Raw genomic sequence first — 13,208 nt, 5'->3', positions numbered from 1 at the left:
GTGGCTCCTAGCTAATGCACGATCCGCGGGCCTCTAAACCTCTTTCGAAAAGTCGCGACTCAATGTCCGAGCTTGTGCTGATCCATGTCTTTAGCGCGACCGATACACTACGAGACTCATCGCTCTCAGACGAACCCTCCACCGCAAATGACGGCCTCCAACAATCCTCAACCGCCTGCGCCCTATAGCTTCGATGCTGCGCGCAACTCTTCGCTGAACGGCGCCAGTCCCCCGGCCTCCTATGGTACAGCCCCGCTCCCAAAAGCAATGGTTCAAGCTTTGTCCCAGACTAACTCTCCCTCCAGGCCCGTCTCACGACCCTCCACCTCCACCATCCTTCGCGCGACCCCAAATGCCTCCCCCATCCTCTCCCACGCAGCAGCATCTTCATGCATCCCAGTCGCAGCGTCCACAGTACGCCTCCAACTTTGGCGCCAACAGAGAGCTTCCTGGCTTAGGGCAGGCGTTGCGACCGGGAAGCAGCATGTCCATCTCCTCTCTCATCGGCGGCGGGGGTGACACAGGGGCCCTTAATCAAACAACACAACCACAGCCCTCACCTCCCACCAACGCCTCATCCGCCAACGGTCACAGCATGCAGCCACCTTCGCCCCGGCGTGCCTTGCCAGCTGGCGCACGATCAGATTTCCCCCCGTTCCGTCGCCAGTCCACTCCAGAGCGCAGCATGTACGCTAGCAATACTTCGCGCTCATCTGAGGGACACGCCTTCTCGGCTGGATCACCCAGACAGTCCTACAGCAACCAAGGTTCGCCTGACCCAGGCCGCCAGTCGCTACCACCAAATGCGCAATCCTACAAGCCGTTGAATTTCCCTGGCCATCGTCCATATGCGCACGATGCAGGGCGTCAGCCGTCTGGAAATGTCCCATCTCGACCGAACAGCCAGCCCATGGGTCCCCAAGGAAACACTGAACAAGAGGGGAGGTCCATGTACGATGGATTTGCAGGTCGGCGCAGCGCTTTTGGACCACCTGAGGAGCGACGACGCACACTGGGCGAGTCGCATCACGCAAGGCCCAACGCTGCAGAGCTCCTAGCGGGCACAAATCACAGCGCGTCCGAGAGAGATCGGCCCGTGACTGTGCACCCTGTGTCGCAATCTGGCTTCAGTCCCCCTCAACCACAACGCAATATCTCTGGCTCATCAGAACCTCCGCGCAGTCTTTGGCGTCAATCAGCGCCCACCGGTGCTGCTCGCGAGCCTCCCCAGGATAGTCGCGCAGAGGAGCCTCCACCGATGCATCGCACTTACGGTCCATACCCTCCGCACATGCTAGGTGGTCCTCGCTATGGCCCACCAAGCTCCGAGGAAATGCTGCGACGCAGTGTAGACCAGCTGGGCCACCGCGTTGTGGAGCAGTATCACGCTCCTCCTACCTCCGATCCCAACTCTGAGCGACATAGGACTGAGCCACTCGCGCGCTCTTTGTCATCCCGATCCCTATACGACCAGCCTCCCAAGATGGGTGAAGCCATGCAACACTCCAAATCACACATTGGCTTTGGCTTGGAAGCAAGCAGACGGACTGGCAGAGCGTCCCCACTACCACAAGCTGTTCAAGGTGCCCAGGCGCAGCCCTTGTCAATTGGCAAAGATCCTGGTATCAAAAGCGAATTCGGACGCATGTTCTCCGGGCTCGGCAGCGGCTTGGGATCGTCGACTCCGTCGCGGGGAAGTCCCATGCCACAAAACGGTCAGGGCTCATTTGAGTCGGACAACGGCGAAATGATGAGAAGGATCGGCTCTCAGCAAGGCAGAAAGCCGCCGAAACGAGTCAAGGACGAGGAAGGCATTTTCGACATGGAGAACGCTGACGGCAGAGGAACACCTGGCGCTCGTGGGGCTAAGCGGAACAAACACCACCATCATCAGTGAGTCTACTCAGCCTCTGTCGAGGTATTTACTAACAGCATAGTCACCACCATCATCACCACCACAAGCCTGACGAGGACGCGTCCATGCCACCAGCCTCAACTTTGATTAACGGGCGACAAGCGAGCTTACCACAAGCCGGCCCAGGCCAGTCGGTTCATCACCACCATCATATTGGAGCAAATCCACATCACCATCACCACCACCACGCCCCCCGAGTTGCCCACCAGCCGCCGCAACAAGTCACGAAGGTCCTCACTAAGGTCCACGACGTGCAACCTATTCTTGAGGAAGCTGCTAAGCGTCCTCGTAAGCATCTTGGATCGCAATTGTACGAAGCAAAGACAGAACTGCCAAAACCCAACTCGTCGCTAGACGATCAATTCGGATATGCCTCGAAACCCCAACGTCTGCCTCGCTTCGATGTCAACCCCATCAACTGCACTTTTACCATCAGGGTACCTCGATACTACCTAAAACCACGACAACGCCAGCATGTTGTGTTGGAGAGACATCTTTGGGGTGCGCGTGTGTATCGCGATGATTCAGACCCTATTGCTGCAGCGATCCATTCTGGGTGGATACGTGGCGAATGGGATGATACCGTTGATGTTGCTATGCTCGATCCACGCATCACCGCGCCCAACGACCCAACCGATGCTGCTGACGTTCTGATCAAGACCCCGGCCGCTCCTGTGACGCCGCCTGCCGACATGGACCTGCAGATTGAGATACTCATCCTTCCGCAACTCCAAGAATACACCGGGTCCGTCGAGTATGGCATTTCGAGCAGGAAGAGCAAAGCTCACGAAGGTCTCAGTTTTATGATCAACAAGATCCGATGGGTTGAAGAAGGCATTGGTAGCAGGGGACAGGAAAGGACAGCAGCAGCATTAAAACGACGGCTCGATGCTAGTGCGACTCTCCTTGCTTTGCAGAGTGGAATCGACGACGCTCACCGGGTCAACGGAATGGCCAAACTATATGCTTGATATTTAGCTGGCCTCATCAGAGTCCATGACACATAACGGCCGTCTGGAGATTGATTTCGCATCGCATTTTGTAGCGCAAGATGATTTCAGCATTGCTAGATACCCGCATCTTTATAGCTTGGACTATGGCGTAGGATTGCACATAGCGTAGGCGAAGTTTTGGTATAGGTATATGAAAGACGATATAATGAGCATTGTTGAACCCGTTGGGAAAAAATACAAGTCTTTAATATTGGTAATGGCCACACCTTTGGATATGAGTGCTTTTCAAATAGCGGCTGCCAGCCACTATGCATTGTTATCAGGTTGCCTACACGTGGGGAGAATAGTGGTAGCCATGTGAGATAACCAATCCCGCGGCGATCACACACTGCAGTACCAGAGCGATAGCGGTCTGGACGTACCCCAGGCTTGCGTGTACACATCTAGCAGCTTCGAGGAACAATCTACTCCGTTTTCGAGATGTGCATTTAATCCTCCTACCTTCAACACCCAAGCGACAGATTGCTAGACATACAATACTTTGCCAGCCCACTGCCCCGCCACAACGACAGCTTGCGTGACGCCATCATCACAACGCGTACTGATGTCAAAAATGGGTCACACTCGGACCTACTCGATATCAACTGTAAGTTATCTTTTTTCTTGCGAAGATCTCCAGGGTGCACCATTGTTTTTCGCCGATTTACGACGACTGGCGTGCGACTACTACAACGTAAAGAAATTTCGCACCCATCCATCACGTCTTTCCGGCTTTCGGCGGCTTTAGTATGTATGGCATGGTTCTGGACTACCCCTAGCTATGCTGCTGGAGCCGTTGTCGTCATACCGCAGAAGCATGTGGCATCATGGCACACGACCGGAGAATTCGTAGCAACACGGCGACTGCTTGAAACTGGCCTGATGGCGCCCATTGCTGGAGGCCGAGCCCCAAGGAACACGAATTGGTAGGCGCCAGCGACGACTGTTGTTGCACTGTCACGACTGCCGGTCAAGTGGACACAATCAACTGCAGCCAGAGCATCTGCTATCGAATGAGAATCACCCGTTACATCTGCTCCACCGTGCCCGCTAGCCTGGAGCCGCAATCCGAACGCTTGCTTTCTGGCTTGTGAAAAGAAGGACGCCGTACCGAATGCGGGGGAATCATCGTCAATCAATCCATCTCCTCTCGCTTCTTGACTGCCGGGCCGATCTCACGACTCTGCAACACGACATTCGACGTCCATACACTTATTGCTTCACCTAACAGACGATTCCAGCTCTGCGACTCCTGTGGCTTCTGTTGACCGCTTAGCATCTGTCCTTGCTGCATCTTTGATTAAAAGCCGCATTCTATCGCTGCATATCGGAATACCTTCGGCTAGATTTCCGATCTCATAACTTTTCTCAACTTCTTGTACATTCGCGTCGCCGTTACTGGATTTCAGGGAGCTGGACTCGCGACACACAATGACAGACTCCAATGGAATTTATGCGCCAAATATGCGCGCAGTGCCTGCTGGCGAGTTCGTAAGACCAAGCAGAAAGACTAACGGTGCTGGTGTACAGGCCGAAGACACGCGGATATGCGTCGTCATGGTGGGCTTGCCTGCGCGGGGCAAGAGTCTGATCGCACAGAAAGGTAAGCTTCTCCTACACAATCCTGTGCAACTGCTAAACCTTTGTCATGCAGTCGTTCGTTACCTACATTGGTTATCGATCAAATCAAAGACGTTCAACGTTGGACAGTATCGCCGTACTGCAACCCCTAACCCCTCCGCCGAGTTCTTCGACACCTCCAACCCCGAAGGAGAGCGCCTCCGAAAAGCAGCCGCCGAAGCAGCCGTCAATGACATGTGCAAGTGGTTTTCCGAGGGCAGGGGCTTGATCGCAATACTAGACGCCACAAACTCGACCAAGAGCCGTCGCAGGTGGATCCAAGAACGATGTGCTGCGGAGAACATCGAGACGTTGTTCGTTGAGTCAAAATGTGACGACGAGGATCTCATTATGAGCAACATACTGGAAGTAAAGACGACTTCTCCGGACTATGTTGGCCAGGACCCCGAGGAAGCTGCAGCAGATTTCCGCAATCGTATTCGCAACTACGAGAAGGTGTACCAGACAATAGACGAAGACGAGCGCGACCTTACATATGTCAAGCTTATCGACGTGGGTAAGCAGGTCATCATCAACCAGATCCAGGACTATCTCCAGAGTAGAGTGGTGTACTACTTGATGAACCTCCACATCAAGCCGCGTTCGATCTGGTTATCGCGAGTAAGTAATCTTTGCGAGACTACGCTATGAAAGCTAATCGTAGCAGCACGGTGAATCCGAGTACAACCTCACAGGACAAATCGGTGGAGATGCCAACCTCTCAGAGCGAGGCGACGCCTACGCGCATGCGCTTCCCGGTCTGGTTGCGAAATCTGTCGGCGACGGCCGCAAACTTACTGTCTGGACCTCAACCTTGAAGCGAACGATTCAAACCGCACGATTCCTTACATTCGAGAAGTTGGAATGGAAAGCGCTCGACGAACTCGACTCTGGTGTCTGCGATGGCCTTACATACGCTCAAATCGAGCAAAAATTCCCTGAAGACTTCAAGCAACGCGATGAAGACAAATACAACTACCGCTACTTGGGTGGAGAGTCATATCGCGACGTCGTTATCCGCCTCGAGCCCATCATCATGGAGCTAGAGCGCAGCGAGAACATCTTGATCGTCACACACCAGGCCATTCTCAGGTGTATCTACGCATACTTCATGAACGTACCGCAGGAGCAGAGCCCATGGATGGAAGTCCCACTACACACGTTGATCAAGTTGACGCCCAAGGCGTACTCTACACAAGAAGAGAGACTGAAGGCCGATATCCCGGCAGTCAGCACCTGGCGAGGTAAGGGCAGCAAGGCTGAGCATCAGCCTGCAAATGGCAGCACATAGGCCTAACTCCATCCAGCTCCTGGGGAAATATGCTCGGCGCCGCTTCCCTTGGGAGCGGATGTGGGAAGAATCCTTACGAACTAGCATCGACACTATAGACGGACAAAGAAGGTTATGTGGGGTTTGCGTTTTGATCGACTCAAGGTTAATCTCTCGGCGTGTGTGTTAAGCATTTGGCATAGATTGGCATTTCAGCGTTTTGGTCACATCACTAGACGGCAATATCCCAAGGTCGACGGTCAAAGGGAGGAGGTGTCGACGTTTCAAGGCATGACAGTAGCTACCAGATATCAATGTCAAAGGACATCCTGATATTGAGTCTTTTCTTCAGCGATGCATATGCTCTGACTTCTCAATTATCTACGATGCAAGTAGTAGGTGAAGTACCAATAAACAAGCATATGTGACAGGTCTTGGAACGCTCAATCGTAGTGTCTTGTTGCTGCCACCTTCCCATCTAAGCCTCCCCCGCGGACATTGACCATCAACATCGAGACCCCACTCAGCTTCCAAGCTCCCTCCACATCCGTACCCAACGCGCTCCAACAACATCGCACAACACAGACACTGAGCTTGTCGCCAAAATCTTCCAGCAATGCAACAATGACATGGCAACCCCCAACCCCCGCCGGCGCAAACTTTCTTAGCCAACACGACACCGAACAACAACAATACGAACAACTCACAAGCAACATGACCAGTTCATCATCTGCAATCCCCGGTGGCCACGCACCCACTACTAGCGGCGGAATACCTGGAGAATATGGATTCAATACTCCATACAGTGGACATCAAGGACCGACTACACTTACGCCCCAACACCTCGCCGGTAGTTCCAGCGCTGGCCCCAGCAACGACGCCAGCGCGGGGTGGTTCGACGCGCCGAGAGTATATCAGCAATCGCCACAGGGACAAGGATCGGGGCACAAACAAGCAGGAGGAGGATTAGGAGGAAGCGGCAGTGGTAGTGGTATAACTCCCAGCAAATCCATGCTGGAAACAAGAAGGAGTCTGCAAGCGCGAGGCAAGAACTACCATTTTGGCGCAGCGGGACCGCAGGGGAAGGATTGGGAGGAGAGGCAGAGAAGGGATGAGGCGATTAGTATACTGGAGAGTGAGGAGATGCTTATGTGGATTGCGGGCGTGAGGAATGAGGTATGGCGATCTCTCTGCCCTCTCTTATATTTGTATTATGGTGGATCTATGCTAACTCTTGATTCATGAGACAGAGTATACCGCAAACGCGCGCGCACTATCGGAACGTCGTCCTTGGCCTTACAAAATGGGAGAAAGATGCTGTAGCTTGGCGTGATGAGTGGGAGGTCCAAGGCTCGGGAGGTGGATCCGCAGAAGGGCAAAGTGTGGCAGGTGGAAGTCCGGCAAGAAGTGCGAAGGGCAAGGAGAGGGATATCGCCAAGATGAGAAAGAGGGTTAGTTCTGGACAAGGGCACGGTTGAAGTGGGGGTAATTCAAGGTAGATGTGGATTGATTACGGCGTTGGACATTGTGGTTTTGGCATTTATCGGTTCATGGGAAAGGACAGAGCACGGTTAGCTTTATACCCCTTGGCGTTTCCATATCAAGCATTACATGAGGTTTTGTAGGCAAGACGAACAACGTTACTATTTCGCGTAACTATGTTTCCGTCTCATTCTCATATGTTTTGAGATCATAACATGGCATTCGCCAAACGCCGTATCGTATCATCATGCCTGGCTCAAAGCATGATACCTTTCAAGGTCGCAGGCACCCGAATCCGCGAGTGCCTCCCGCCACTTGTCTAAATAATTGTTCCAAGTCCAACATCTTACACCTCACATGCCTTCTTCCATACCTACATTCCTCCACCAAGGCTTCTCCCCATCGCTACTCGCCTTGTCGGCAAACATATCCGCCGCATCGCCCACCTGTCTCCTCTCGCTAATCTCCCTACTCACCTGACCAGACAACTTCAACTTCATCGCCTTGCTGGCCAGGAAAGGGTTGTACTTTCGCGAACCGTTACCTTGTGCCATTCCTCGGGATGACCGGATGAGTTCGCTCGACGTCCATCCGCCCCTCATGACGGGTAATTGCTATTGCAGAGGTTCTGATGAAGAGGAGAGGCGGTTGAGGTGGAGGTAGACGTCGGTGCCATATCTAGATATCAAGTGTTAATGGATGCGCTATGTTAGGAGTGGGTTCATGCTTACCCTTCCATGGAAATCAACTTCAAATCTCCTCCAAAGTAGCGTGCGTATAGCCTCGATATAGGTAGTCCATAACCGAACCCAGCCATGGGAGCTTTGAAGTCGCTCTTGTTGAAGTCGGGGTCCAGGCTCGGCGTTTGGTCGACAGTCGTATACATGTACGTCCATACCAGTGGAATGGAGGATCTAGGGATGCCGCCTCCTTCGTCCGAAATCTTGATGGTGATATCTTCCTTGCCCTCTGCAACGATGACCTTGGTCACAGGGAACTCTTGCTTATCTTCACCATGTCTTTCCACCACAGCACGAAGCGAGTTCTTGAGGGTCTCGAAGAGCATATGCGACAAATGTCCAGGCACGTACATGAAGCTGATGTCCGGATTGCATACGAGCTGGACCTTTGGTGCGTCAAAGAGTCCGTAGTGGTCCTCACAAACGAAGCGCGCATTCTCAATAGCTTCTTGGGCGAGTTCTTGGACATTGGTCTTTGTGCAAATTATTCCGACGTAGTTGGGATCGGTCCGCGAGCGTTGGTCTGTCAGGGCGATGTGCTGGCCGATGAGCATACGAATACCGATACGCGACATGTAGAAACGGTCGAGGAAAGCTTGGATATTGTGGTCAATCTGCATCCTTTGTCTCTTGCGTTTCCACTCGAGGATGCCCTGCGCAACGGTGGTCACGACGCTGTCGTGCCGCCTCTTGATCTTCTCCAATGTGTCTGCGAACTTTGTGTTGTATGCGCCCAGCTCTGGTGGCCAGTCTTGTCCGTCGTCAGCCGCAGCATAGTATCTTCGGCTTGCGCCCTTGACTTCCTTTGTGATGCCACCGCCGTTTCCATTCGAGTTTCCGTTTCCGTTGCCATTCGTCGTCGGCGCAGATCGGTATTGTCCAGTTTTGATGCTAGGGTTCTGGGTCGGCTTGCTCATCAAGTTCTTGTCGCCGCTCTTCTTGGCTGGTTTTAGTAGTCGCTCTTTGATCTCGCTCGAGAGGGTCGGCCGGGGTAATTCGACGAGTTCCTGTTGAATGAGTCAACGCGCTCCAGCGAGAACCTCAGCAATACACACTTCAAACGACTGCGCATACCAATCGCGCACTCTTTGTATAGACGGCATCTCATTGAGGCCATCTGGAAGTTCATTGAGTTCTTGCACTCGGTGTGCTAACCGTATGGGCAGTTCCTCGGAGAGGAATTGTGACGCGCGGAAGAGGGTTCCCGTAGATGGCTTCTCTCCAAATTGGACCATTTGGCGTAGAGATACACCTGATAGGACATTAGATGGCTGCTAGGAATGACTATGGGTCCTACATGCCCGTTGCTGGAAAGTTGCTATAGTGCTATCCAAATGTTAGCGACAACTCGGGCTATGCGACAGACTCGCCTACTTTGATGGTATCCATCAACCTCTCGCTCCGTTTCCACGACATGATGCCAATTGTCGAGGCCGTAACGGCCTTTGTCGCTGCGTCTTCGCCAAAGTGGTGTTGGTGGTGGTGGTGTTCACTGTCGAGCTACCGAAGCCCAGCTCCGCCCCACTATGACGCTAATTGGTCGTGATGGCACAGGCCGAGGTAACGACGCGTTTGTATGCTCGGAAGCGGGTTGAGAAAGTGAAGGATGGAGTGGAAGAGAGACACATGTGCTCGTGTGCCCGGTGACACAGACTAGATGGTTGATGTACACGGAGTCTTCCGGCGATGACACCACTGCGACGAGCACCTGCGCTTCCCCCACACTTGAACTGCTTTCACGTGGAGAAGATGGGCAAAAGGCGCCATGAAACCTCACGCTTAAATCACTGGTATCCCGCACTTGACGAGACTGAGTGTGTCAATCTTTGGCTCATCTTTGTTTTTACTGCCCACGTTGACCTGCCCAGACTGACACTGTTGTCGTTGCAAATGCTCTTCCGCAAGCATCCCAAAGCTCCAGCCACACTACCCTCGGCTAGCTCTCGGAGAAAGCACCGGTAGAGCGCATGTTCCCAGTTCCTGGCTGCATGTTCCTCAGGTCCGAGCAGCGAGCATGTTCGGTGCTCGCGTGAGTCGCACCCTTGTGGCTAGTCCTGAGCTATCGTTGTTAGTCTGTACATTTTGTGGAAATATCGCGCAACGTGTCAGAAAATTTGCCATGTATGCCATTGGCTCAGTCTGTGGAGGTTTGTAGGCGTGCAATTGATAATTTCGCCAATTCTGCATCTTTGGAAGACGACATTAAGTTGTTCAAGACTACAGGCACTGCAACCTGTTCACAACATCATATTGAAGCTTAGGTATGGTCGGTAGAGGAGATTTGGTATTTCGAAAGTGCCACTAAGTTCCAAACTGGCTCTATGCTGCACCAAAGTCGAAAGACGCCCTGAAATGATACACCCAACATAATCTACATGGAGGAATAATGCGCTCTACTGCGCTTACCGCCTCCGTCGTTCGTCTATCATCGATGATGGTACAATCCAAACAGATTTTGGGTCGAAAAGGTATTAGAGAAAGGTCATGGCGTGTCGAGAGGATGGAATAAACGTTCGTATGACGAGAGACGCTTATTTGGTCTCCTCAGCGAGGAAGGTGATCAAGTCGTTACGGTCCTTGGGCTTCTTGAGACCACCGAAAGCCATCTTGGTTCCGGGAATGTACTTCTTGGGGTTCTCGAGGTACTCGAACTGTGATGTGTTAGCCGACGAGTCTGCCAGATGTGTCTTTGTGTGGCGAAACGTACGAGAGTGTCGTTGTTCCACTCGATGCCCTTCTGCTTGTTGGCGTCGGTGTATGAGAAGCCCTCGACCTGACCGGTCTTACGGCCGAAGAGACCGTGTAGGTTGGGGCCGATCTTGTTGCCCTCACCCTCCTTCAGGGTGTGGCACTGAGCGCAACGGGTCTTGAAGAGGTTGGCACCCTTCTTAGAATCGCCTGTGGAAGATGTTAGCCATGTGTCGTGGACAATTTTTCTTTTACAGCCGAACAATCCGCCACCGTCACCCCTTTGTCGCAAAGCTGCCACCTTGTGCACACCGCTTCTTGAGGTGCACACTACCCAGCCAGTAGGCCGCGGATAGTCTGTTGCTCATGAGGTTCGCATCTCGTTGTGCGCGCGGGCTCAATGGCTGGTGGACGCTCGTAGGCAAAGTGGAAAACGGCCGATGACGTCCGACAGGTGTCAAGAAAACGTACCCTTCTCGAAACCCATTTTGAAGATGTGAGGTTGGTTTTGGTAAGATTAAGTGTTGGTGGAGGTGAAGTGGTAAGAGGTAATGTGGTCGTGGTCGTAGTTGAGAGTCTGCTTGGGAGAAAAACTGGCGAAGTAGGAGTTGAGAGACTTGTGAGAGTTTTAAGAATCCTGCCGTTAGCCGCGATGAAATGACGGGCCTTGACGCGAGCACGGGTCACGGGATCAGCCAATCAGATGACAACTATAAGTCAGTAGCAAATGTGCTCGGGTGGAACCGGTCCGGGATGGCAAACAGGAATCGCGATGGAATGGCGGTGCAGACGCCGAATCTGGTCTCTGTTCCTCAGCCAACTTGCCGTTAGTACTTTCACGCCACGCCGCCCACTGCGACTCCCTAAACTATTTTGCTACAAACTCGGCAATCTCGCGTGGAGCTTGTGAGGTGATGCCGTCACCAATCTAAGAAATGTTGCGCTGGCTGCTATGGGCAAAATCAGCATTCTCCGTACCGCCAACCATGGGAAAAGAAATCAGCTTTTCTTTCTCCGGTGGTTGAAATAGAAGCGTCTGGACTATCTGGCCGCCCTGCAGGATGCTTCGTCCCCGTCCCTGCTTTTGGCACCAAATACGATATGTGAAGCCTGTACAAGGGTCCGCAAATCGATGTGACATCCACTAACCCGCGCACCTCCACGCTTCTGGTCCCCTAACATAACGGGCCAGGGTCATGAGTATTGTCCTCTGTTATCTGGACAGCAGCACATTACTATTTCAAGTGCCGACCAGGATCGTCACTATTCCACCCTCGTCACAAGCAGCCTTCTAGTGTTGATCAGTCACACTTCAGCCCCAGCTGAACGGTTGACATCATCGTTTGCCCCGCCACACCTCGACAGACCGAATGGACCAGATTCCAGGCATTCTATATGCCGACGAGGACTTTACCACATGGCTAATACTCGGCGCCAGCAGAGGCATAGGGCTAGAGTTCGTCAGACAGCTGTTAAATAAGAACGAGCGCATCATCGCTACTGTACGAGAGCCTTGGGCTGGTCATGCCAGTGGCTTGTGGGGACAAGCGGGGAGCGATCATGGCCGATGCCAAATGTATACATGTGACATTCTGTCAGAGCAGAGCATCGAGGTATGCGTGTCTACTAAATGCTACAGTACCATCTGAGATGAACAGAAACTGATCATGTACAGAAATTCGTTGCGCAGCTGGCAATGATACCGAACCTAAAGATAGACTATGTCGTGCTAAACGCAGGTGTTCTAAGGTACCCGAATGTAAGTCCGACATCGTCGACAGCATGCAAGGGAGCCGCACTAACCGATGTAGAGGGCCACTGAGCTGTATGTTCTCCATTACCCAACCCGTTGCGCCTTGCTGGTTCTGGCTAAAGCGTGCATTTCCAATAAACTTCAATTGCTCTCAGGTACTTGTAGTATCGAAGGTTAACATCTGGCAGATCGTTCGACGAGTTCGCTTTCCATCTGCACACTAACACAATCGGGCCTATCATCACAGCCCAGAAGCTACTTCAAACGAACATTCCTATCGGCACCATCACATTCATGTCCAGTGATTCGGGCTCCCAAGGTAACTTCCGCGAAATGGAAGATGGCTTCGCTGCATATGCTGCCTCCAAAGCTGCACTCAACATGGCGGTCAGACATATGGCTGCTGAGTTGAAGAGGAAAGACGATGATACCATCATCCTATGCATGCACCCGGGGGAAGTTGCAACAGACATGGCGAACGTCCAACTGCCATGGGAAGTCCAAGGCATAATCACGCCAGAAGAGTCGGTCATGAAGATGATCGAAGTCATCAAAAGCAAAGGCATACAACACAGTGGTACTTTCTGGACTTATGAGAACAAGGTCAGTACATTAAATCCTCACCCCTGGATTGTTGACTAATTTCGGTTTAGCCATATGTCTGGTGACAACTGGAGACGCTCATGGTGGCTATGGCTCTCATCTCATATTCTTGCATACTTTTCGCAAAATCTCCGCTAGGCAGTAC

At 52.6% G+C, this 13,208-nt stretch overlaps 6 protein-coding genes across 6 annotated transcripts; 4 read left to right on the top strand and 2 right to left on the bottom strand.

The window, feature by feature from the left end:
- Positions 1 to 857: 857 nt before the first annotated feature.
- Positions 858 to 2,886, top strand: J4E82_009570 (uncharacterized protein; the record flags this gene model as incomplete). Its single annotated transcript, XM_051735793.1, has 3 exons — positions 858 to 866; positions 908 to 1,893; positions 1,938 to 2,886. The coding sequence occupies 3 exons, from the start codon at positions 858 to 860 to the stop codon at positions 2,884 to 2,886; spliced, it is 1,944 nt and encodes a 647-aa protein (XP_051584463.1).
- A 1,452-nt stretch (positions 2,887 to 4,338) lies between these two features.
- J4E82_009569 (uncharacterized protein) lies at positions 4,339 to 5,818 on the top strand (the record flags this gene model as incomplete). Its single annotated transcript, XM_051735792.1, has 3 exons — positions 4,339 to 4,510; positions 4,562 to 5,148; positions 5,195 to 5,818. The coding sequence occupies 3 exons, from the start codon at positions 4,339 to 4,341 to the stop codon at positions 5,816 to 5,818; spliced, it is 1,383 nt and encodes a 460-aa protein (XP_051584462.1).
- A 603-nt stretch (positions 5,819 to 6,421) lies between these two features.
- On the top strand, positions 6,422 to 7,275 carry J4E82_009568 (uncharacterized protein; the record flags this gene model as incomplete). Its single annotated transcript, XM_051735791.1, has 2 exons — positions 6,422 to 6,973; positions 7,048 to 7,275. 2 exons carry the CDS (start codon positions 6,422 to 6,424, stop codon positions 7,273 to 7,275), a joined length of 780 nt encoding a protein of 259 aa, XP_051584461.1.
- Positions 7,276 to 7,632: 357 nt separating this feature from the next.
- Positions 7,633 to 9,254, bottom strand: J4E82_009567 (uncharacterized protein; the record flags this gene model as incomplete). Its single annotated transcript, XM_051735790.1, has 3 exons — positions 7,633 to 7,876; positions 8,011 to 9,026; positions 9,075 to 9,254. The coding sequence occupies 3 exons, from the start codon at positions 9,252 to 9,254 to the stop codon at positions 7,633 to 7,635; spliced, it is 1,440 nt and encodes a 479-aa protein (XP_051584460.1).
- A 1,296-nt stretch (positions 9,255 to 10,550) lies between these two features.
- Positions 10,551 to 11,194, bottom strand: J4E82_009566 (uncharacterized protein; the record flags this gene model as incomplete). Its single annotated transcript, XM_051735789.1, has 3 exons — positions 10,551 to 10,670; positions 10,727 to 10,917; positions 11,179 to 11,194. The coding sequence occupies 3 exons, from the start codon at positions 11,192 to 11,194 to the stop codon at positions 10,551 to 10,553; spliced, it is 327 nt and encodes a 108-aa protein (XP_051584459.1).
- An 883-nt stretch (positions 11,195 to 12,077) lies between these two features.
- Positions 12,078 to 13,128, top strand: J4E82_009565 (uncharacterized protein; the record flags this gene model as incomplete). The annotated part of the gene is made up of 5 exons (XM_051735788.1): positions 12,078 to 12,320; positions 12,383 to 12,466; positions 12,519 to 12,532; positions 12,649 to 13,063; positions 13,114 to 13,128. 5 exons carry the CDS (start codon positions 12,078 to 12,080, stop codon positions 13,126 to 13,128), a joined length of 771 nt encoding a protein of 256 aa, XP_051584458.1.
- Positions 13,129 to 13,208: the final 80 nt, after the last annotated feature.

The sequence above is a fragment of the Alternaria postmessia genome (genome assembly GCF_024291825.1).
Source record: "Alternaria postmessia strain BMP 2775 chromosome Unknown scaffold_94, whole genome shotgun sequence".
NCBI classification, from domain to species: domain Eukaryota; kingdom Fungi; phylum Ascomycota; class Dothideomycetes; order Pleosporales; family Pleosporaceae; genus Alternaria; species Alternaria postmessia.
This window is presented reverse-complemented; position numbering and strand designations above follow the sequence as displayed.